The 25,203-nt window shown below is 35.9% G+C and overlaps 1 protein-coding gene and 1 non-coding gene across 2 annotated transcripts; both read left to right on the top strand.

Annotated features, from left to right (window-relative positions):
* Positions 1-10,535: 10,535 nt before the first annotated feature.
* LOC113339129 lies at positions 10,536-10,639 on the top strand. The gene has a single exon (XR_003354960.1). It is a non-coding gene; the product is annotated as a small nucleolar RNA R71 (small nucleolar RNA).
* Positions 10,640-23,607: 12,968 nt separating this feature from the next.
* Positions 23,608-24,888, top strand: LOC113338432 (myb family transcription factor PHL7-like). Its single transcript, XM_026583860.1, has 5 exons — positions 23,608-23,725; positions 23,912-23,988; positions 24,097-24,136; positions 24,243-24,304; positions 24,595-24,888. The coding sequence occupies exons 1-5, from the start codon at positions 23,608-23,610 to the stop codon at positions 24,886-24,888; spliced, it is 591 nt and encodes a 196-aa protein (XP_026439645.1).
* The last annotated feature ends 315 nt before the right edge of the window (positions 24,889-25,203 follow it).

Raw genomic sequence — 25,203 nt, 5'->3', positions numbered from 1 at the left:
CCGCCTATTTGGAGAGGAGAGTAACCTAATTAGGCGAAATATTTTATGGCTGCTCAATTTAAAGACTTCTTTGGGATTGAGAAGCTCTATTAGTACCGTTGGTGGGAAACTAGATAATTGCGGTTTATCTTTTGTTTTCGATTGATTTGATTGACTAACGGTGGTTGAACTTTGATTGCACCTAGTTTTTTTATGCTTGAGAATCTTCTCTTCTGATATAAGATTCACTCAAACTAGATCGAAGTTTCGAAGTGGATCTTTAGACTGTTTGTAGATCTAAAGACGTCTTGTGATAATCCATTGTTAACAGACTCCGTTCAGTACGTGATTGATCACAAGAGATTCAAGTTGATTATGTGCAGGTGTTTATTGAAGATCTAAGAAGATTTGAAGACAAAGAAGACTTTGAAGATTTCTGATTTGGGTTCATAATCTTTGGTGTGCACAATACTTGTTTCGGTAAAAGAGGATCCAACTATAATCGGTTTATCCTTGTGGTAGATTAGATTGATTAGTTGTGTAGATAGGCATCAATACAATTCTTTGTGATTAAAAGTATTGATTGAAAAATCTTAACAATTACTTTGGTAGTTGATAATAAGATAGATATAAGAACCTGACAAAGGAGTTTATTGAGATAAACAGAAGAGCCTTTTGTCGAACTCACATCACTTGGTTGAAGAGAGTTGATACCAAACAGATTTGTTGTTGTTCCTTTACTGTTTGGAATACGAACCAAAGGAATTGTTCCAAGTACGTGACTTATTACAGGTCGGAGGCATGGGAATACATACGGAACTAGGTGAACTACAGGTTTAGTTGCTTGGTCTCAACTATACGAAGTTGGTTTGATTTTGTATAGCGGCTTAATCCCGAGAGTATTCAATTATGGACAAAGTCCCGGGGTTTTTCTGCATTTGCGGTTTCCTCGTTAACAAAATATTGTTGTGTCATTTGCTTTTATTTTCCACAATTATAATTGTTGTTATTATAATTTAAAGTAAATTACACAAACGTTAATTCCTATTTACTTGATAAGAAATCCTATTGTGTTTGGTTAAGTCCGAACCTTTTATCAAGTAAACATACTTTGTTATTGAATTTTCTCGATCTTGTATCCATAGATGATCGCACGAAGTGTGAACCGATTTGTTGTATTGTCTCGACTCAGTCCATAGACAATCACTTTCGGAGAAAGGACTTATAAGTGGAAAAGTTTTAGATTGAGGTATATTTGGGTACCCTCGTCTTTTCAGAAACCGTTTGCTAACAGGTACGCATACTTGGTTTCTCGACCTGAATCTTACCAACACATTTTGTACATTAAGTACGCATACTGTGATGTTTTTCCAAACAATGGTTTTAGCTCTAAACTCTCATTTCAATCATTGAAACATTCTTAGAAGACGACAATGGCTGTCTCACACAAAATGTTAGCTAATAAGAAATTTCCAAGTGGTCGAATGATCAATACGAAACTTTCCAAGTCGACATCAAATGATTGTTTCATACAAATCATGTAGATGTTTCAAGGCAATTTCCACATGATCATCTTTTGACATAAAGTCAAGAAGGATGATGAATGTAGCTAAGACAGAAAGCTACCAACACATATTTCGAGAAATATATAAGTTAGTTGAACTCATCTCGAAATATCAAATGTGTATGATATGAAAGACTATATCATATACGACTTGTCTCGATAGGAGATATGTAAGAACATAACAGACTTCTGAGTGATAGATAAGTTTTAGTCTCCACATACCTTTTGTTGATGAAGTTCCTCCAAGTTCTTCAGTAGATCTTCGTCTTCAGTTCTAAGCGTCGTGAAGTCTAAATCTCAACTATACTATTTATCCTAGTCCGAAACACCTATTGGTAGACTAGAAATCAAGACTATAGTTTTGATCAACTTGACAAACAAGCTTGAGATAGAACCGCTTGCGAGGTCGAACGAGCAATGCTCTAACAAATACATCTAAGTTTTTAATTCATTTGTATTCTATTATTTCGATATTTAGGCCAAGCACTATGAGTAGGGTTTTGTCTTGGGTGTCCCCATAATTTTTCCAGCCCAACTACTATGAGTCCCTTGGCTAGCAACACGCCTTGGATAGTAGGGAACACATATGAATCAGTCACTATGAGTAGGATATATCACGAAAACTCAGTTTCCCTAATAAGGTATATTTTATGGATGCTCAATTCTCTTCTGGTTTTTACGATCTGAGTATCCGTCTTCAGTTTCTTTTTAATTTGTGTGTTTTTCTCTCTAACTATAATTTCTCCTTTACCTATTAAATCTCCTAATTTTTCTTTGATGAATAACAAATAGTTAATAAAATCTAAATAAAAATATTTTGGATCAAAAAGAAAAATTTAAAAGTTTTTGTATGTCACTGTTAGTTTATGAAAAGGAGAGGGTACAAAGTACACCATCACCATTACATTCGGCAACATGTATGGACAATATCTAATACAATCACAAGTAGGTCAAAGCAAATACCATTGAATCAGATTGTATATAAAGTTTTTTTTTTCCGTAGTCAATATGTATATATAGAGCAAGGTCTGTATACCTGATTGTGTAGATGAGTTCTTGGACGATCTCAAAAATGAATATCCAAGATCAGTCTAATTGTATTTGAATTATCAGGATCCATTTCTAACAAGTGTGAAACATATAATATATCTTTCAATATATGAATTCAACAATAACAAGTATTGTTTTTGATCTCAAACAATAAGGAGTTAAACTATCCAGACTAATTACACACTACTTGTATTATTCCTACTATAAAGATAAACAAAATAATGCAGAAAAGGAAAACACATGACATCAAAATTTTGTTAACGAAGAAAACTGCACTGGAAAATGAAAAACCTTGTCCTACTTTGAACACCACACTGTATTAACCTGCTACAAATATTATCATACTATCAGATTTCGAACTAGAATGTAGTTGAGACCAAATTAACCCTCCAAACAATTCAGTCGCAGTTGTATTCCTTACATCTCTTGAGCCTCGCAAGATTCTACACACTTGATTCCCTTAGCTGTCGTCCTTTATATCCTGAGAGTTGCTTCAACCTCGATCAGTAAAGACTTTTGATACCTATATGGATGGATAAAATGTTTGTTAACTCAGAATAGTAATATATTTCATGCTCAAATGAGCGATAGGAATATCCTTGTTCGCTTAATACTAAATAGACCCTAGTTTGGAACATAACGACTCTCATAATTGCTCAGCTTGAATGTTGTTATTTGCTTAATAGTAATTGCATTTTGACACCATCTTCATAGTCAATTAAGCTAGATTTAATATTAGATGTTTTCTAAAACGCTGGGTTATTTATTTACGTATACTCTTTTATTCTTATACTAGTAGTCAGTATATCGTATATCGAGATTTTAGAAGTTTGTTATTATTTTTTTACTTTTTTTTACCGAGTAGGTGAATCTGCCTTTGATCTTTATGAGACTAGTAGTGGCTTATGTATCTCTATCTGCATAATAGAGATAGATTGATATTTTGAAAAATACGCTTATATTTTATCTCATTATACGTTCAACAACGAGTCTCACATTGTATAATTTCAGAATGCACTCGTATAAGTCAGAAAAGTTATGAAGTGCTTAGATGTATGTTTTATCTACTTGGTAAATAGACGAACTCAAAATCATTTTTGATTACAAATGGGCCACTCTTAGTATTTTTTTTATTCTTACTTTCATTCTTCTTAAATCCAAAGTATAATGGCAAGAATGATGATTCAATGTGATATATGATTATTTTTTTTTGAAGAAAATATATACGATTATTTATTCGTCTTTTAATGGGCCAATAACCATCGAATTCCAAAAAAAATAGTACTTGTTAGAAGTGTCTGACTTATGTGGTAAGGGTGACTTCTGTGGTAGGGGTGATAATTTTGGGTTTCCTATTTTAGGTCTGTTTCCATACTGCGGTGTATTTCTTAATTGGATTAGGAAAGAGTTTGGTTTCCTAACCGAAGGTTAATACTTTGTGGTCAAGTTTGTGTTCTCTATATATAGGACTAGAATTGTAGGTTTATAGACATACAACCTAGAAGAGTGGTAATCTTTGTACTTAGGATTTTGGTCTCTTTGGGGGGGGGGGGGGGGGGGGGGGGGGGTGTTACCATGAAGGTCAATATTGCAACGAGAGAAAAACTTGTAGAGAGAGGATTTTTGGTGTTCTAGTGTTTACAATTTTGGACTTTGCCCTAAACTAAGTTTCTAGCATTTCCATGTTTCTCCTATGTTACTAGCAGTTGTGAATAAGAAGGTGTATAAAAAAAGACATGAGGCTGGTTTGAAGAATTATTTAGAGAGTTGGTTTCCATGGTTTCTTTTGTGGCTAGCAGTTGTACCCTTTCGTGTTAATTTTTATTTATTTTCTTGTAGCAGTTCATTCGTCAAAATGAACTCCTGTTAATTTCTATCTATTTATTCTAAAAACATATAAATCAGAGTTCATTCCAGAAATAAACTCCATATAAAAAGCTATAAAAAACAGAGTTCATTCCAGAAATGAACTCCATATAAAAACCTAAAAAAAACAGAGTTCACTCCAGAAATGAACTCGATATAAAAACCTAAAAAAACAGAGTTCATTCAAGAAATGAACTCCATATAAAAACCTAAAAAAACAGAGTTCATTCCAGAAATGAACTCCATATAAATCTTCATCTTCTTCATCATCTTCATTGATTTCATCTTAAGCAGCAGCAACAAAACACATAATCTTCATCTTCAAACAGCAGCAGCAGATTTCTGGGGTTTGACGAGTTCATCTTCAACATCAGCATATTTCTAGGGTTCATCTTCAACAACAAACACCAGCAGATAATCATATTTGACGAGTTCATCTTCAACAGCACACAAGTTCATTGTCGTCTTCATCAGCAGATTTGAATTCGTCATCTTCAAACGCCGTCTTCATCTTCAACAGCAAACAAACACGAGTTCAGATCTAAAAAATCTTCAAACAAACGTCGTCTTTGTCTTCTTCATCTTCAACAACGACGAGTTCATCTTCAACATCTTTAAAGGATGCAGCAGCAGATCAAATCTTCAAAAAAATTGTTTACATCTTCAAACAGTAGCAGGAATAAATATAAAAAGAAAAAAAAAAGAGAGAAATTCTAGATCTGAAAATATAGGAGAGAGAAAATAAATCTGAGAATGATTTTTTCTCTATTACTTTTTGACTATATATATGGCCCTAATCTAAAAGGGTATTCTGCCACTACAAGGACAATTACATCATCCATGACATCACCCTAGGATCAAACCATAATTTCTACGACCAAATTATAATATATTTGCCCAAATAGGACCAAACAGACACATGACTGAGTCAACTGGACTAGACTCTCTCTAATATATTATTCCTAGGACTATATGGTATTTCCTACCTTTTTTTTATTTTTTTTTTAATTTATTTATTTTTATCTTATGTCTTTCTCCATGTTTGGTTCAAATCAGTCCATTTGTGATGTTATATTTCGTTTCGCGGAGTGCCAATTTCCCCAAAAACATTGAAAATATGTAAGAAGAATATGAATTAAAAATGGATTACGCGCTCCGGTAAAATTTGTATCTATATTATAAAAAGAAGTGTTGTTTGTGTAGACTGATAAATCCGACTCGATTTCGTCAACCTGCGGCGGGGATCGAAAATTGGACGAGGTATATTTTCGGTCGTCGGAACCCCGGGTTCCCTGATTTGGCTAGGCTACTTATTAATAAATAAAGAACTAATAATTTCATAGTTAGGTCACGTTGATTGTGGTTTCCTAATAATAGCGGATCTCTTAAGTTTCCTCATATAGCTATGTTTCAATTCCTTATATAAAAACAAATTTCGGTGAGTTTTGTAAAAAAAAGCCTATATAATGGATCCATTCCCCGTCATTCAACATCAGTTCTGACCATGTTGATTTTCTTATAATTAATAATCTTAATCTTATTCGAACAATGTTATAGTGGACAATGAAGACTATTTGGTGTGAAAATGGGGTTGCACACAAAACTTGCAAGTATACAAGGCCAAGCTTTATAGTATAGGGATGAGTAGGGGTTTGTCCACAGGGACTTGTGAGTGTGATGAAGTCTTCCTAGCTAAAGTTATCCTACAGTGAGCTAAGGGTAGTAACTATGGTGACAGTGACAATGATCTAGAGTGGTAGTGAGCAGTGATGGATGAAGGCAGTGAATAGCAATGGGGTAACAGTGGTAGTGAAACAAAGGCAGCAGCCTAAGGCAAAGGCATTGAGCAACAGTGACAGAAAAGGAAAAAGATGCATAACTGTGTGAAGTTACTAAGGCAATTGAATCCACCTTGTGCCCTAATCAAGCAATGCAATCTAGGTTGAGTTGAAAATCCTATGCATACATCTAGAATAGGAGGAAAACTAATTTGCTCACTAGTTTGCCCCTAGCATTGACTGTCTTTTGACAGAACAATCAATCACAGGCACTATGAGCATCAATCTCTTACCATTGCTCAATCAAAACAATGCATTAAGGCTCTAACCTAGCATTCCACTATCAGACAGTGCACTGAGGTTTCATCTAAACCTTAACACAATGAATTAGAACATAATGCAACTACTACTGAATTTAAACATAAACTTGAAATAAACTGAACTGAAATTGAATTAGAACATAATGCAACTAAACAGGACATGGAAAATAGCATTGAACTTGGAACAAAACAGGACAATTGAGGTCCTGGCTAGTCCAGACCTCTAGAGAGTGAAGCTGGCTAATCCAGACATATCCAAAACATTACACCCTCACTTTCTATTTATAATCAGAACACCCAATTAGGGTTTTTACACCCAACCCTCAAATTTGCAAACCCTAATTTTTAAATTCGAAATTAAACTCACTGATTCTCTGAATTTGTCTCCCCTGTGCTCGACCCATGCTTCCTTTTCGTCCTCTCCTTCTTTTCCCATACTCTCTGATGCTCCTGTCGACTGATACTCAAACCCTAGCTCTCTTAGATTTATCTCATAGGGTGAATGAGATAGAGGTGAGAGAGATAGAGTTTAGAGTGATGGGTTTTGGTTTCTGGGATGTCGGGTGAAGGTGGAAGTGGTGAAGATCGAGGTGGAGGAAGAGAGCAGCTCTGCCATGGTCGGGGAAAGGGATTTGCAGGCTCTGCAAATTTTGGGAAGAAGGGGAAGAAGAGCTCGAGAGAAGAATGGGTTAGGGGCTGTTTGTTTTGGGGTATAAGGGTTCGGTTGCTAGGGTGTTGAGCAGAATCATCTGAAATTGATGCGCAGCGAGGAGATCCGTTGGATAATCACTTACTAATTAAATCGAACGGCACGATGTAAACAAGCTCTGAGCGACCGTTAGATTTAGTGATACAACAAACCTGACGGCACCAGATGGGGTTAGGTGTTGTAGTGTTGGTCAGATGCATCGAAATCTGATGCACGATGACGCAGCGACCGTTGGATGATGGAATGGATCCAATCTTACGGTTAAGAAGGAAAACGGGTTTGGGTATTGAATTTTGGGTTTAGGATATGGGTTTGGGTTTAGGAATTGGATTTGGGATTAGGTAATCTTGAGCCCACTTCTTCTTTAAGAACAATTTCTTCCTTTTTAAGTCCATTTTCATCCTTGAGTCTTCCATACCGCGTTCTGCACTTCTTTTCCGCTAGAGTTTCCTCCGGCTTTTTCCCGTGTCTTTGCTCTTTTCGCTCCGCTATTCATCCAAACTTTATTTGGTACCTAAAAATGCAAAATTAATTAATAAAAAGATTTATTCTTGAAAACAATGAAAATACAGAATATGGGTTAAAATGGATAATTAGAGCACAAAAGATGAGTTAAATGCCAAGAAAAATATATAGAAATATGCACTTTTTAGCACTCATCAAATACCCCCAAACCTGAATTTTACTTGTCCTCAAGTAAAACAAAACTAAGGAAATCCTACCTATACCACTGTCGCTGGTCTCTCGAATGCATTTAGCGTATGCACTAAGCCTTTTAAACCACTAAGTGTCCCTAGTGGACGAGTTAAGTCTCGTGAAGGTTTGCTTAGAACGTACCTACAAAGTTCTAGGTCAAAATATAAGCTCAGATTCCATCAAATGTGACATGTGCAAGTCAGTTTAAGCTCACAGCAAAATGGAGATGTCAATCTAGCTATCAAAGGCACAATCCTAACACTGATAACAAATAAAGACATGTGATAAGAGTGTAAAGTGTATCTACACATGTGTAAAGAAAGATCGGATGTTATGACTACTAATCACCAAGAGATAGTTTCTCAGGCTAAGAACCAAGGTCGAAATATAGCTAGCTGTCCGGACTTTACGAGAATTGTGAATGAGTTGGAGGTATTTCACAACTACTCGCGTTGTACATCAATGGCATACACCCTCCTTGCTTATTACAATGAAACAAAAAAAGACTCTTTACATGACTCTTATTTACATTGACTACTCTCTTTTATTTTTGGAACAAGAGATGATGGAATTGATAAATACTTGATTTTTTTTTTTTTTGTATTTTTCTGAATATATACATCGTTTTTTTTTTTTTTTTTTTTTTTTTTTTTTTTTTTTTGAAAAGAAACACTTTTGATACATACAAAAGGAAACAAAAATTACATGACACTTTGCAAGAGGTAGCCCTTTTTGATGCACCCAGTTAAATTCGATGGTTGTCTTTCTTAATGTAACCTCCACCTTCTATCCCAACCAACCAAAGAACAAGCTAGTCAAGTTTCGTTCAGTATTCTAAAGTGATTGGCAATCGTGACTTCCTATCAAACACCTTGAAGATCGAGGCTACATGTATTGGTAGATCGTGCGCGTGCAAATTTCTTATCACTATGTGAATTGTGCTAGAATCAGGGTGCCTAAATATCTAGACTAAGACTCCTAATAATTACATATTTGCACAAGAGTCAACATTTCAAGGTAAATGAGCTCCATTTTTTATGTTTTTTTTTCAATTTTTAATTTTTTATTTTCATTTTTCATTTTTTCAAAAAGAAGGAGTTCTTGTTTTCAATTATGGCATATTATCAAAGTATCTACTTTTCACCCCCAAACCTAAACTAAACATTGTCCTCAATGTTTCAAAATATGAACAAAATTATAATACAACATATGAAGAGGATCATGTTGAGTAGAGAAAAAGGAAAGAGAATACCCGATTTCGGCGAAAGCAATATTAGAACTCCGTTATTCAAGGCAAGAATCCAACATATGTCAGCCGAGATCATATTGGATTAGCAAAATATATACAAAAGGAACAAAAAGGTTTTTAAGAAATTTTATCTACTGGATTATATACAAAAATTCACCATACACTAACAATCTAAAGAGTTGAGGATCAACCCAAAAGACAAAGTGTAGAGGTTTCAACAGCTTCACACAATAATAATATGATAGGCATGCAAGTGAAGCTGTGAAACAAAATGAGCTACCCCCAAACCTGGATTTTTCAACGGATAAATTTTGGAAACAAAATCTCGCAGTTTTGGGGGTTCATCATGCACAAGGTCTAGCTCGAAATGAACTGTGCTAGGGACAGGCAAACATGCTAATTCCAACTGTGGTCCTCAAAGATATTATACTTAGATGCAAAATAGTCCAAGAGGACTTGGGAAGCACACAGTTCCAAACCTAGATTAGGGACTCTCAGAAAAGTCGGTTTGACAATATGGGTACAAACCAAATCTAGGTTGGGTGGAAGGCCATCAGATTGTGACTTATGTAGGACGATAGGCACATCATTACTAATCACATCAACATCTCCTAAGTCTTCTACACGTGTCACAACATGCTTACCATGCTCACACAAATCAGAATCATCAACATCATCAGAAGAATTATTCTCATGCATCGGCAAATCAGTGGAAACATCACAACGTGACCCAGGTAGAGAATCAGACACAACAATTATATTTTCATGCATATTAGTGTCAACAGAAGATTCTATATTACCTAAGTCATCTTCATAGGACAGATGCACATGCTCAAAATCAGTATCAACATCACATGTATATGGAATACTAGAAGAAACATCATTCATGAAGGTCGAGGCAGAGAAGCCTAATGTATTTGAACCCAAAGGTTCCATAACATTTTCAGCATAGACATGTTCTTCTAACATAACATCATCATCATCATCATCATAGTAATATGCATACTTGTCCCTATTAGCAGTTGTGGTGTCATTAGTCAACTCATGTTCCTCTAGATTAGGTTCATATTCAATATCATACACATGAGAAGGACTAGACATGCTATTTCCAAAGTTCAATTCATTACCACCAATATCATGTGACAGTGTCTCAGTTTCCCTAATGGACTCCCAGTGACGGGTTTTCTCTGCAATCTCAGCTAAAAATTTCCATGCATCATCCACAGTTTTATCAAGAAATTCACCATTACACATACACTCAACCATGGCTCGAGATTTAAAGTCTAGTCCCTCATAGAGGATAGCGACAAGTCTCCACTTCTCAAATCCATGGTGTGGACATTCGCTCAACAAATCATTAAAACGTTCAAAATAGTCAAAAACAGTTTCCTCATCCAACTGGACAAAACAATTGATATTTTGACGAATAGCGATGGTCCTATGATGTGGAAAAAATCTTTGGAAAAATTGATTAGTGAGTTGTTCCCAAGTGGTGATTGATTGTGGTCTCAAACCGTAAAACCATGTTTTGGCCCTTTCCTTTAGAGAAAATGTAAACAAACGCAATTTCAGAGAGTCTTCGGACATATGATCAGGTTGCATAGTCCGACAAATTTGTTCAAACTCTCTTACATGAGTATAGGGGTTCTCAGAATCGAACCCTCGAAATATAGGAAGTATTTGTATCATGCTTGCATTTATTTTAAAAGGGGTATTGGTTTGAGGTAATACAATACATGATAATGGAATTTTTATTGTGGGATACATGTATTCATGGAGAGCACTAGGTTGGCCCATATTGAAAAGACACAAAGCCCACTATTTGGTTTTAATGGGTTTGGATTTTTGGGAAAAATATTTGGTTTTAATGGGTTTGGATTTTTGGGAAAATTTTGGTTTTTGAAATAAGGAGCAATTTTTTTTTTTTTTTTTTACACTTAGCCTAGCATAAATTAGCACAACCCATAAAAGAAAATAAAAACAACAATAATAATTACAAACCCATAAAAGAAAGAAAAAGAAGAAAAAGAAAAATTATTACAAGCCCAAATAAAAAATAAAGAAAAACAAAAATTATTACAAGCCCACAAATTAAAAATGGAAGCCCACAGGTTGGGTTCTCTTAATGGGTTTAGGCTTACCTATAAAGCACAGCCCAGCTGTTCGGTTTGGTTGCAAAATCCCAGTTGGGCTTTGGATCGTCCTAAGCTTTGGCTTTTCTATGGCCCAGTTGGGCTTTGGTTCAACTTCTTCACCTTCTGCAGCTTACAGCCCAGTTGGGCTTTGGATCTTCCTAAACTTTTGTTGGAGAGGCCCAGTTGGGCTTTGGCTCTCAGCAACAAGCTCAGACCAGCAACTCAACAATAGCAGAAGGAGAACAACAACAGCACCAGAGGCTGGCTGTAGCAATGGCCCAAGCTCCAGCAGCAGCAGGAAGAAGTAGCAGCAGCACCAGGGAGAAGAAGAAAGTAGCAGCACAGCTCAGTTCAGCAGGCAGCAGCAGCAGATCAGCAGCAGGACCAGGAGCAGCAGAGGCAGTTTACAGCTCCAGCACCAACATCTCCAAATATCCAGCAGGTTGCACAGCTGCAAGTCCTCAGCACCAGTAGCTTCTTAGCACCACAGTACTAAAGTATCAACAGCAGCAGCAAAGAGCAACAAGCAGCAACATGGGCCACAACACCAGTTCAGGAACTTCAGCTTCACTGCAGTTCCAACAGCAACAGCAGCTTCAAAACAGCACAGCCAAGTCCCCGGCAGCGGCGCCAAAAACTTGGTGTGAAAATGGGGTTGCACACAAAACTTGCAAGTATACAAGGCCAAGCTTTATAGTATAGGGATGAGTAGGGGTTTGTCCACAGGGACTTGTGAGTGTGATGAAGTCTTCCTAGCTAAAGTTATCCTACAGTGAGCTAAGGGTAGTAACTATGGTGACAGTGACAATGATCTAGAGTGGTAGTGAGCAGTGATGGATGAAGGCAGTGAATAGCAATGAGGTAACAGTGGTAGTGAAACAAAGGCAGCATCCTAAGGCAAAGGCATTGAGCAACAGTGACAGAAAAGGAAAAAGATGCAGAACTGTGTGAAGTTACTAAGGCAATTGAATCCACCTTGTGCCCTAATCAAGCAATGCAATCTAGGTTGAGTTGAAAATCCTATGCATACATCTAGAATGGGAGGAAAACTAATTTGCTCACTAGTTTGCCCCTAGCATTGACTGTCTTTTGACAGAACAATCAATCACAGGCACTATGAGCATCAATCTCTTCCCATTGCTCAATCAAAACAATGCACTAAGGCTCTAACCTAGCATTCCACTATCAGACAGTGCACTGAGGTTTCATCTAAACCTTAACACAATGAATTAGAACATAATGCAACTACTACTGAATTTAAACATAAACTTGAAATAAACTGAACTGAAATTGAATTAGAACATAATGCAACTAAACAGGACATGGAAAATAGCATTGAACTTGGAACAAAACAGGACAATTGAGGTCCTGGCTAGTCCAGACCTCTAGAGAGTGAAGCTGGCTAATCCAGACATATCCAAAACATTACACCCTCACTTTCTATTTATAATCAGAACACCCAATTAGGGTTTTTACACCCAACCCTCAAATTTGCAAACCCTAATTTTTAAATTCGAAATTAAACTCACTGATTCTCTGAATTTGTCTCCCCTGTGCTCGACCCATGCTTCCTTTTCGTCCTCTCCTTCTTTTCCCATACTCTCTGATGCTCCTGTCGACTGATTCTCAAACCCTAGCTCTCTTAGATTTATCTCATAGGGTGAATGAGATAGAGGTGAGAGAGATAGAGTTTAGAGTGATGGGTTTTGGTTTCTGGGATGTCGGGTGAAGGTGGAAGTGGTGAAGCTCGAGGTGGAGGAAGAGAGCAGCTCTGCCATGGTCGGGGAAAGGGATTTGCAGGCTCTGCAAATTTTGGGAAGAAGGGGAAGAAGAGCTCGAGAGAAGAATGGGTTAGGGGCTGTTTGTTTTGGGGTATAAGGGTTCGGTTGCTAGGGTGTTGAGCGGAATCATCTGAAATTGATGCGCAGCGAGGAGATCCGTTGGATAATCACTTACTAATTAAATCGAACGGCACGATGTAAACAAGCTCTGAGCGACCGTTAGATTTAGTGATACAACAAACCTGACGGCACCAGATGGGGTTAGGTGTTGTAGTGTTGGTCAGATGCATCGAAATCTGATGCACGATGACGCAGCGACCGTTGGATGATGGAATGGATCCAATCTTACGGTTAAGAAGGAAAACGGGTTTGGGTATTGAATTTTGGGTTTAGGATATGGGTTTGGGTTTAGGAATTGGATTTGGGATTAGGTAATCTTGAGCCCACTTCTTCTTTAAGAACAATTTCTTCCTTTTTAAGCCCATTTTCATCCTTGAGTCTTCCATACCGCGTTCTGCACTTCTTTTCCGCTAGAGTTTCCTCCGGCTTTTTCCCGTGTCTTTGCTCTTTTCGCTCCGCTATTCATCCAAACTTTATTTGGTACCTAAAAATGCAAAATTAATTAATAAAAAGATTTATTCTTGAAAACAATGAAAATACAGAATATGGGTTAAAATGGAGAATTAGAGCACAAAAGATGAGTTAAATGCCAAGAAAAATATATAGAAATATGCACTTTTTAGCACTCATCACTATTCTTCAAGGAAAAAACAAGAAAAATATTATTTTTTCTTCTTGGAACCATGAAGACTATTCGTATTCAACAGATATACTCGATTCATCGAATAAGTCAATTTAAATATGACTTCTCTCTGTGTCCGGGGCCGGGCCCTGCTAATTTGATCCGACCAACAACATACTAGAATTTGCGTAAGGGACTCCACCGTCGACTAATTTGACCCGATTAATAAAATACTGGAATTTGCGTAAAGGACTATGGTCGGGGCTGCTAATTTGGCCCGACCAACAAATATTGGAATTTGCGTAAGTTAATTTGACCCGACCAACAAAATACCGGAATGCGTTTAGGAAACTACGATCGGGGTTGTAGGCCCCAGCTAATTTGATCCGACCAACAAAATACTAGAATTTACAGCCCCGACTAATTTATAGACCAAAAAAAGAAGAAAAAAAAGGTTGCGCCCCGACCTACCTAGGGTTCCCGGCCATCGATTTCGTCATTTATATTATAAAAAGAAGTGTTGTCTGTCTTGAGTAATAGACGATCCTAGATTTCAGTCATCCGGCGGCTGAGAATAATTGTTGGCAAGGTTTACATCCGTCCGTCCGTCGTTGACATATTATTTTGAGAGATATTTACGCCCGCCTGTTGATGAGATGATCTTTTTTCTAATTATTTGTTTTCAACGGGGACGTGCACACGGATTTGTTTCAAGGAGCTAACCATTATCACTGACTTCCTGGTTTTCTAATCGGAAAAATACGGTTTAGTCCAAAAATCAGTCCAAATGAACGGTTTGGTCCAGTCCGAGTCGACTAGGTACAAATTAGTCCAAATATATGGAAAGTACACTAATAACCCTCATTTACAATTTAGTCCAAATATTTGCATTTTAGTCCAAAATGACTCATGATGATGTCAGCATTTTTAAATAATATATAAATGATTAAAAAACAATTTATCTTTCAAACCGCTCGTCCAAAATTCACAAACTTTTTATATTCGGAAATCCCTTTTCGAGATCTACGAAAAGAGTACCCATATAACTAAATAATTTTTAATTTTTTTAATTCACACTAGTGTGTAATTATGTACACATGGATAACAATACAAAAAGTTCAACATTCATGATATCCAGACTGCCACTCTAATCTGCACATATAGAAAAAAAAATATCAACCACGCCAAGTTCTTGTTGTATAATGGCCGGATTTGCATTGGATGGTTTAACAGTTAACCTGCATACAGGAAAAAACAATAAAACATAAGAAACCACAACTTGAAGAAACCACCAACAACCACATAAGAAACAAAGGAAAGAAAACGATCAAAATAAAAAGTTAGGCAATTATTAACTTAAATAAACACAATCCATTTGGACCTAACTGCACAAAATTAATAAGGCCTCATACGATCCCACTATAGTGATTTATGGCACTTTGCCGAAAAAAGAGATTATTAAACGAACTTGTTTCCACTTTCACGTATCAATCACTAATGTTAATGAATCATTAGAATTCGTGAGACTAGACACGATGCACCAAATTGTACACACAACTAGAATCTTGTACCTTAAGCACCAATAATAGCAAGATAAACAGTACCACATGCTTATAGCCCCAAAGTTTCCCTGACAAATCAGTGACATGTTGCAAACCAAAGTGAGACATTCAGGGTTCAATAAAACTTTCACAACACAAGTAATATAATATCAACGGAAAAAAAGAACAATAACTTTGAAAACATGCATAAAGCCAATCATTCACAACCAAACACAAACCTATTTTTCATGGGAATGACAGAGGTGCACCAATATGTACACCATGGGAAACCTACTTTTTCATGCAACAGATGCACCAATATGTACATCCCTGCTAAACATGCACAAAACAATCACTCGTAACCACACACAAACCTACTTTGTCATGGAAAATACACATGTCCACCAATATGTACACCACTACAAAAATGCATGAAAATGATCATTCATAACCACACACAAACATACTTTTACTTGGGAATTCCAAGGGTGCACCAATATGTACACCCCTGCAAAACATGTATAAAACCTAATTTTTCAGCTAAGATATCCTAATGCACAAAATCCTATTATCAGTTGAGACCAATATTAAGGTGGGCATCAAAAAAGGAACAAGTATGCAATTAGACCAAATGTCTTTCATCGTGTTGCAACATCTTGGGTTGCAAGCATAACAGCATGAAGCGAGGACCCATCTTTATCATCTTTGACCTTCATTCCCCCTGCAATTGAAAAAAAGAAAAATGTTGAGAATTTGAGACATATATATTTACTAATGATCTATTGACTACACAATCATTTGATCCCATCCACATCAAAAGGTTTTAACATATGAGATAAGTAAAATACAAACATAAAAAAAGGCTCTAATATTCATGGGTGAACAAATATCTCATAATAACAACATAAACACAACTACATGCATAACACTGAAAACTACTTGGATAAACAAGCAAAATTGTGAGATAATTAGGTAAAACAAATTCATACCAGAAATAAGAATCATAGTTTCCCTTCCTAACAAATTTGTCACATGTTGCAAATCAGATTGATACATATTATGGACCAATACATGTGTACAACTATGTGCACATTAAAAATCAACTTGTGTGCAATTATGTGCACAATAACGATCAACATGTGTGCAATTATGTACACATTAACTAATAGGTGTACGAGAATGTTCACATAAAAAGTCAATGTGTACAATTATGTACACATTAAGAATCAACATGTGTACAACTTTGTACACATTAACAATCCAATATAAATACAGCTGAAAGTCATATTTTGCATGAGACCCGATTCATTCATAAAAAAAAATCTGATTTTGTGTAACTTGTTTATAACATTATTGCAGTTACAAAGTTGAGGTGTTTATGGGTTTGATTTGAGACCATCCATAAAAAAAAATGTTGCATTCTTTCTGCTCATTTATGAATGAATGAATTACAACAAAAGTAAAGCCTAATTGATATCTCCTAATCAGATGCATTCTAAGTCCATTGGTTGATATTTCCTAAAAGTATTTTTGCGATCTAAACGGCTGAACTGATGATCATTTGAAGCATTTACCAATGAAGTTGAAGTATAAAGGAAACGAAACCTGACATTTGATTGCATTTTGATAAAGAACCAAAAAAATATACAATCTAAGGATCAACATGTGCACTTATAAGAAATCGACATGTATATAATCATGTGCACGTTAATAAACAACAAGTATACAATTATATACACATTCAAAATCAATAGCGTACAACTATGTGCACATTAATTAACATGTATACAGCTATGTACACATTAGTCAACGAGTCTTGAACCTGTAATACTCGTGGAGCATCAATTTCTAATTAGAACAAGAATGTCTGCATGCAATCAAAAGTGCTAAGGCAGCGCATGAGGTCACAATGGTGTACAACTGTTTACACATCTACAAAATCCTAACAAATCCAACATCCATACAATTAAACATGACATACATCCATGGGAAAGAATAATGGTGTACAAATATGTACACATCTATAAAAGTAAAGAGAAAGGATACTAAACTTAAGATAAAAAAAACTTACCCTAATGATATCCACCATTTATAATCAGAACAATCAAAAGGAAATCGTGTCTACGCCGTATCCATGTCCAACGACCTTCATTAACTTCGACCAAGTGATATGTTGGCAATGATTCACGCATCCGCTACAAAAAATATTGATATCAAAGATGCATCAAGGTATAATACAGTTATTGATAATCAACATGTGTACAACTACTTTCACATGAACAATCAACATGTGTACAATTATGTACACATTAACAACCAGCATGTGTATAATTATGTACGAATCAACATATATGTACAACTATGTCTACAGTCACAATTCAAAAACAAGATGTGCACTAAATGGAAACACAACCATAACCTTACAAAGCCGTTTTTTCAATACGTGCACCAGTAAATATCTATGCAGCATAAGTTTATGAAATCAATCTTTTCCCTATGTGCACCAATTTGTACACTCAAATTACTTATGCAAGAATAAACTTATGGAGTTATTTTTTCACATGTGCACCAGATTGTACACCCTGGTTATAGTTTTGCAATAATTACTTAGTAATTGTTTAGAACCAGCTCGCTTTATGCGACATTGCTATTCAAGCATCCAATCATCCTTGAAAGAATGCACACACTATAATGATCCATAGTAGTTGAAAGCAATGGATGATATACCTCTTTGATACTGAACTAAATGAAAGCGAAACCTCGTGGCTCTCCTCACTTTGGACCACGAGTGTGCCACAAAAAATCTTCCGACTCGATCCTTTGATGGAGAAAACATCCTGATCAAGACCGAGCTATAGTTATGAATACAAACTCAGCGACTATTAGTACTAGTATAATGGAAGAGAGGGAGGGAGGCAGTGGCACATACTCGGTTATTCTTTGATCAAGATTATCGATGTATAGCCTTCTTTCAATGAACCCCTATCTGGACACGATGAGCAGCAATGATGAGAAGCAAACGGTAAGAAGAAATAATGATCAATAGTCATGATCCAATTTTCCCATTCACCTGAAAGTAATCAATATAATTATGACTATAATTTTTTTAGCATGACAACCCTTGGTAATGGTAACCATCATTTGTTGTTAATAATGAGTACTAGCGATGACATTATAACAACTATGTACATATTAACAATAAACAAGTGTACAACTATGTACACATTGACAATAAACATGTGTATAATTATGTACATATTAATATTCATCATGTGTACAACTATGTACACATTGACAATAAACATGTGTATAATTTGGGTAAATTGGAAAGTGATAATGCTAATGATGCTGAAATCTGGCTTGTTTTTATATAATTATGTACCGTTTATCAACAAACAAACCAAAAAATCAAAAATGAAAAATAAAAGAAACAAACAGAAAAATGAAGACCCTTAATCAATACCTTTTGAATGTATCGTCCCTTGTCTCGAGAAAGAATTCCCGATAGTGCAGGTGTTATCAGAGTAGTGGAATCGTAGATGCTTTACATATTTTGCAACCTTATAGAGATAATAAATATATAGAGTGTTTAATGATCACTCTATTTATGAGAGCATAATCTTATGGAGTCTTTATTTTCACAAGTGTACTAGTTTGTACAGGCACATATCATGTGGTCACTTTAGTAGTGTGTAAACTGGTAAAGACTAAAGACTATGGAGTGTACAAATGGTACAGTCAAGTTGGTGGCTTATTATGACTATACTAAAAGTTCCACTCAAAACTTTCACCTATAGTCTTTAAAAACAAAAAGAAAGAAAGTTAACAAATAGACAAGTATTCCATTTCATTAATCAGTTCTAAATCTATATATAGTGAATAGACACTCATATTTGTCACACTATACCCAGTCATTCTATTTTCCTAACCGGATTCTTAAAAATCAAAACCGGCAACCACACTACAATAGCTTTAAGATTACCCAAATCTTGTAACAGAAACACGCACATGCTTTCTGGCTAATAAATTAATGAAATCCATTCCATAAAAATATACACATAAATGCAGAACATGAGGTTCATATACGTCAACATAAAAAACTAAAAAGGCATATTGGGGTCATATACTTGCATAAAAAAATTACTCCCCTGTACAATTGGATATATATCATTCCCATGTGAAAAAAACATGAAGTGGAAGTTGCGCATTTCATACGAGCTAAGCAATTGAGACTAAATGTTATTTATAGTGTCAGTCCAAGTACCAATTTAAATATCCAAGTAATATCTCAGTGAGTAAATATCCACAGAAAAGAGATGACTATATGAGACCAACAGTAGCAAGATTCCGCTTGAAATCTGTGGTCAATAAAAATATGGCAGCGCTCATATTCACCTTCCAGTGGAGATAAGCACCACTATTTTGGAAAATATGTTTATAAAGGTTTAAAGAATGTTAACAAATAAAACCATATACAAGAGAAGAAATAAAAAATAACTTACCATGTGTGTGTTGCAGAGAAGAAACGCCATAAAATAAAACGATACAATCACCCAGCTCTTTGGCAAGTGCCACCAAGGAGATGATGCAACTTGTGTACTCTATCCTACTATCGCAACTCCATTTGCCGCTTTTAAAGCACTCAACGGATCAAAGAATCCCTTTATTTCATTTAAGAGTAGTACGTCGGGTAAAGTTTCAGAAAATACCAGCACATCCATGATAAAACTTATGAGGCATTCCCTTTTGAATGGATGATTATAAGGCATTTTTACTCTCTCAGTTTGATTTGGTTATCCCTTTCGCTTCTATTCTGGTAAAGAAAATCATTGTAAACTATGTCTGTTGCTTCAGTCCATCCGAATTACGATTAAATTTAACTTATAGTGGAGGTCAAAACTTTGAGATATATATACACAGGAATGAATCCGATGATAAGAAACTATACACAGATATGAACGCATTACGAACTAATATTACGTGTTTAACTGTTGAGAAAACAGAAAATGAACAATCAAGTGTAAAGACTCATCGTAGATACATCTTATGTCAGCTATTGTTTTGTTTGATTCCTATAGTTTCCTTCTCAAACAACTCAATTCCTACGACAACAAGTGAACTGAAGTTTTCGCAACAAATGCTAATCCGACAAGCAACAATTAATGAAATGATCATATAAGGATATAAGCACATGAAAATCCTAAAGACATAAACAAAATAAGATTAATGAAATCTAAAAGCAGAAAAAGTGGAAAATAAACATTTCCCGTCAAATTGTTGTCAAACTTTTTATCCCAATACAACTATTAAAAAGTGGAAAATAAACATTTCCCGTCAAATTATTGTCAAACTTTTTATCTAAACTCTAATAATAAATCGGATAGGAAATTCAAACTGAAATCAAAGTAATTAGGTTTTTGAAACGGCAATGTTTTTCCGAAATCAATTTCAAATTCGATAAATTAACATTTTCATCAAATTAAATAATAAGAACAGACTGAACTTATTTGTTATGTCGCTTTGATTGATAAACTCTTCGAAATAATTTTGATTTCATAAACCTTTCCCCTCAATTTAAACTTCAAAGAAATACACTGATGATGATGATTTAGGTTTTTAAGTAGAATCGAATTGAGAATGTGCTTGTTTGATTCTCAGAATTTTGTTTGAAGACTGAAATTTCATGCGGACGTTATCGAGCGGAGAAGATTAGGTTTCAGGAATTTTTCTTCTTTTGGGAGATGTTTCGAAAATGGAAATGAAGAAAAACTGAACTCCCACTCTCGTACCTACTTATATGGGTATTTTTGTCATCAGAAAAAACCATTTTGGACTGAATCGTTCTTAAAAGGACTAATCCGTACCAGATTTTGCAAATTTGGATCTCCTAGTACTAGGCTTGAGAGGAGAGGACTAGATTCTCCAAAGCTCAACAACTTTGGGATTAAATGTTAATTTCTACTTCCTAATATTACATAACCTTTAGATCTCGGTTCCAATCAATTCCACGACCATCGCTTTGTCTATGCTTCGGCCGCTGGGCACCCCTATTATAGGCCCAAAGCCCACTCAAATCTTGCCAATTATTTTGTCTATTTAACAGCTCCTTGGTAATAAGATAGCACCAAACTCGATGATAAAATAGATAGCCTTTCATACAGGAAAAACTTTAAAATTGTGAATGCATGAGATAATAACCTTTCCTTGTGTACCTTTTAGTCTTTGTGGTGGTGTTATGCTTTAGAGTCGTGGACTGATCACCGGCCTATGGCTTATGGCTTTTGAAACAAGTGGTTTGTCCGGGGAGAAAGATGATCTCGGTCATTTTGCAGGAGGTATCCTTAGTAGGGCTGCACAACGGGTAGGGTGGGTAGGATATGGCCTATTTCGCCACCCTACCCGCTGACTGGCGGGTAAGAAATTTTTTACCCGCCACTAAACGGATAAGGTCCTACCCGATCCATTAATTGGCGGTCGGGTAGGATAGGGTGGCGGGTATAACCGTTTTTTTTTTTTTTTTTTTTTTTTTTTTTAGTTTTCTATATTCTGAATTTTCTGGTTACTAGTTACTACCTTGACTGTGTATACAAAAAATGCTTCCCAAAAAACAAAAATGAAATCTTGCAACAACACAGCAAATAAGAGCCATCCTATCTAAATATGTACCCAATGGTACTGCCAATCTAACTAGGGAAAAATGAACAAACAAAAGCATCATGCCTTCACAATGGTTACACTTCCCCCATTTAATACCATCTTCATCAAAACTCGTCGTAAAATGCCCTCATACCCAAGATGTCCTCTTCCGCTTCTTACTTTCTCTGACCTCAAGTTGAGAAGACGGTGGAGGTGAAGGTGGCGGAGATGCAACAGTACTAGCCCTTCGTTAGAGAGGAGAAGTATGAAGAGATGAAACGAAAATGAATTTAGTTTTTAGGTTGAGTTGATTAATAAAAAACCAACGGCAAAGATGATCAATAATAGAAAGATCATCGGCTACTAACGGCTGTTAGATAAATAGGCGGGTAGGGTAGGATAATTTCGAGCTTTACCCGTCACCCTACCCATCTAACGGCGGTTAAGAAAATCTTTATCCGTTACCCTACCCGCCAAATAGTGGATAGGATAGGATATGGTTAAAACACTGGCGGGTAGGGTAGGATTGGCGGATATGGGTAGGGTATGTGCACCCCTAATCCTTAGTTTGTGAGACATATATCCGTCCGCCCATTGTGTATTAGAAATTTTATTGTTTGACAACTGGAATTATGTGGCGGTTCGCGACAAGAGAAACTATGACATTTAATCTGATGACCCTATAGATTTTATGTAATCACGTTTAACTTTAATGCGGATATTATATTTGTCTTTAAATTTTCTAATCCACGTAGGTCCCGGCTCCTCCCGATTACTATGACCTGATTAATTCGACACATTATTGTGAATTGACTAACTAAGACGCTATAATATGATATGACCAACTAAATATCGGGACCATTATGATATGACCGGACTAACTAAATATGCTCCCGACTATCATAGACAGACTAACATTGTATGGGAAGATAGACGGACTAAAATATGAGAAGATGTTGGCCGACCGACCAAACAATAAACAAAACTCAAAAAAGATTGAGTAGGCCGGGGTGATACCTTGTAGGGTTATATATGGAGGTGATATAGCCGTTTTTCTATGACTATAAAGTACAGATATCCGCGGCCATTTTACTTCGTTTTTATTTTCAAACATCCAAGACGAGTTTTGTATGATTTCTTAGAGCAAGCGAATGTGAACTTAATTACGTGCGCAAGACTTTTATAAGCCTTAGTTTTACCCGAAAATGATTTAAACAAGGAACACAAAAATTCATAGGAAACTTATTACCAATTCTTAATTAATCAAAGAGTATAACATGATTACAACTCTATAATTTATCCTAATAAACATAATTTTTCTTGGTTTTTTACGTTAGCTAAAGCCATTTGAAAGCATCTTATTTCTCATTCTACCTTAGAAGACATCGCCATGTGGATCCTTTAAAAATTTCTCTTTTCTCACCTATTTTTATGTATTTTTTTCTCCGTATCTTGAGTTATGTGTTTTATCGTATAAGCTCAAACCTCTACTATTCAGGAAAACCATACAGACAAGGTAGTTTTATAACTTATGAATATCCAGAGTTACATGCATAGATAGATGGCAGGTTCAAAGCGTTTATCAGATGGTTCAGCCGGTAATAAACAACGGTTTAAATGGACACCAGAATTACGTAGCCGGTTTGAAGAAGCCGTTAATCATCTCGGCGGTCCAGATAGTAAGTAGTGTATCAGTATATGTGCAACTAAACAGATCGAAATGATTGAACTTGTGAAAATTGAATTCTAACGATAGCATATGACAGATAGCTTTTAGTACAATCGTATCAAATAATATGCCCCGGGAAGAGTCAAGTTATAATAAAAGAAAGAGACATTTTAATGCTGTTGTAAATTTGTAATAGGGGCAACACCCAAAGGTATCTTGAAAGCTATGACTCTCCCTGGACTGAATATCTACCATGTTAAGAGTCACTTGCAGGTTAGCTCTATATACTTGCATTCTAGGACTAGGTGTTACTTGAGAATTGTTACATTTTGAACCTTCATAGCGAACAAGCTGTTAACATGTCAAATGTTTGCTTTTCAGAAATACAGAATTTCAGAGTTTATCCCTGAATCTTTTGACAGTAAGTCTTATAGCTCACACTTCCATCAATCTATGATATATACACAATTCTTTACATATCTCTAGTTATTACTTTCTTTTTGTGATATCGTTTTACTTTGTCGTAGGAGGAAGAACTGAGACGAGAAAAGTTTCAGAAATGCTGCCAAATTTTGGTGCTACGTCGTACGTAATTAATTTGTGCCTTACTTTGCCATTGTTTTTGGCATAATCAAGGCTTCTTTTGTTTCAGTTTTATATGTCTTTCAAGAAATTCAGTTTTACTTAATAATTCTCCAACGGGGCATGTGTTTTGGCTTTTGTGCATTATCTTCGTAGTGGTGCTCAGATTAAGGAAGCCTTGCAAATGCAATGGGAAGAACAAAGAAGATTATACGACCAATTTGAGGTAATCCCTTGACTGCCCTTTGGTTTAATATAGAATAAACCTTAATGAGCACATATACTTGGATTTGGCAGGTTCAAAAAATGCATTTGAAGTTTAAAATTGAAGCACAAAGAAGGTACTTTGAAAGAATTTCAGATGAAAATCGAAACCTTTGCTTCCACACACATGAGTTCGACGTAGCTGGAAAATCATCCAACACATATCCGACTCTTTTGGATCAAGAAAAGGATAGCAATTCCATCCAAAACATGCAATCATCGAGTAACGAAGATGGAAAGAGATTTAGCCATCCACCAAAAATCGGCAAAACTCATTTTAACAACTATGGAGGAGGGGACAAGATAAAAGTTACAGCCAAGTTTTGAGCTTTATCAATCACAGAATCTCGAGACCAACAGACATAAAACAGTGGAAGGGATGCAACTTTGGGATGGTGCTCAAGTTTCAAATGAACTTGGATTTTCTTGGCCTAGTATGTCCGGTGAAACATCGTCGATATCAAATTTAGGGTCATAAATCTCAGGCAGAGAAAAGGATCCGGGAGGAGCACAACTGAATTCTCAATGTATGGTATATAAAATTCGTAGAGTGAAATAATGAATTATGAAATTTAAGTCCTTTCAGGGTTTAAGGCCCACTCAGTATAGAGAAAAAAAAACAAGGTGGCATGGTGAAAACCA

This window comes from Papaver somniferum, unplaced genomic scaffold (genome assembly GCF_003573695.1).
Source record: "Papaver somniferum cultivar HN1 unplaced genomic scaffold, ASM357369v1 unplaced-scaffold_19, whole genome shotgun sequence".
Taxonomy (NCBI): domain Eukaryota; kingdom Viridiplantae; phylum Streptophyta; class Magnoliopsida; order Ranunculales; family Papaveraceae; genus Papaver; species Papaver somniferum.
This window is presented reverse-complemented; position numbering and strand designations above follow the sequence as displayed.

Coding starts and splice junctions, on each gene's coding strand:
- LOC113338432 (XM_026583860.1), top strand. CDS start 23,608: ATGGCAGGTTCAAAGCGTTTATCAGATGGTTCAGCCGGTAATAAACAA. Junction 23,726..23,911: donor TCATCTCGGCGGTCCAGATA/GTAAGTAGTGTA, acceptor AATTTGTAATAG/GGGCAACACCCAAAGGTATC. Junction 23,989..24,096: donor ATGTTAAGAGTCACTTGCAG/GTTAGCTCTATA, acceptor TTTGCTTTTCAG/AAATACAGAATTTCAGAGTT.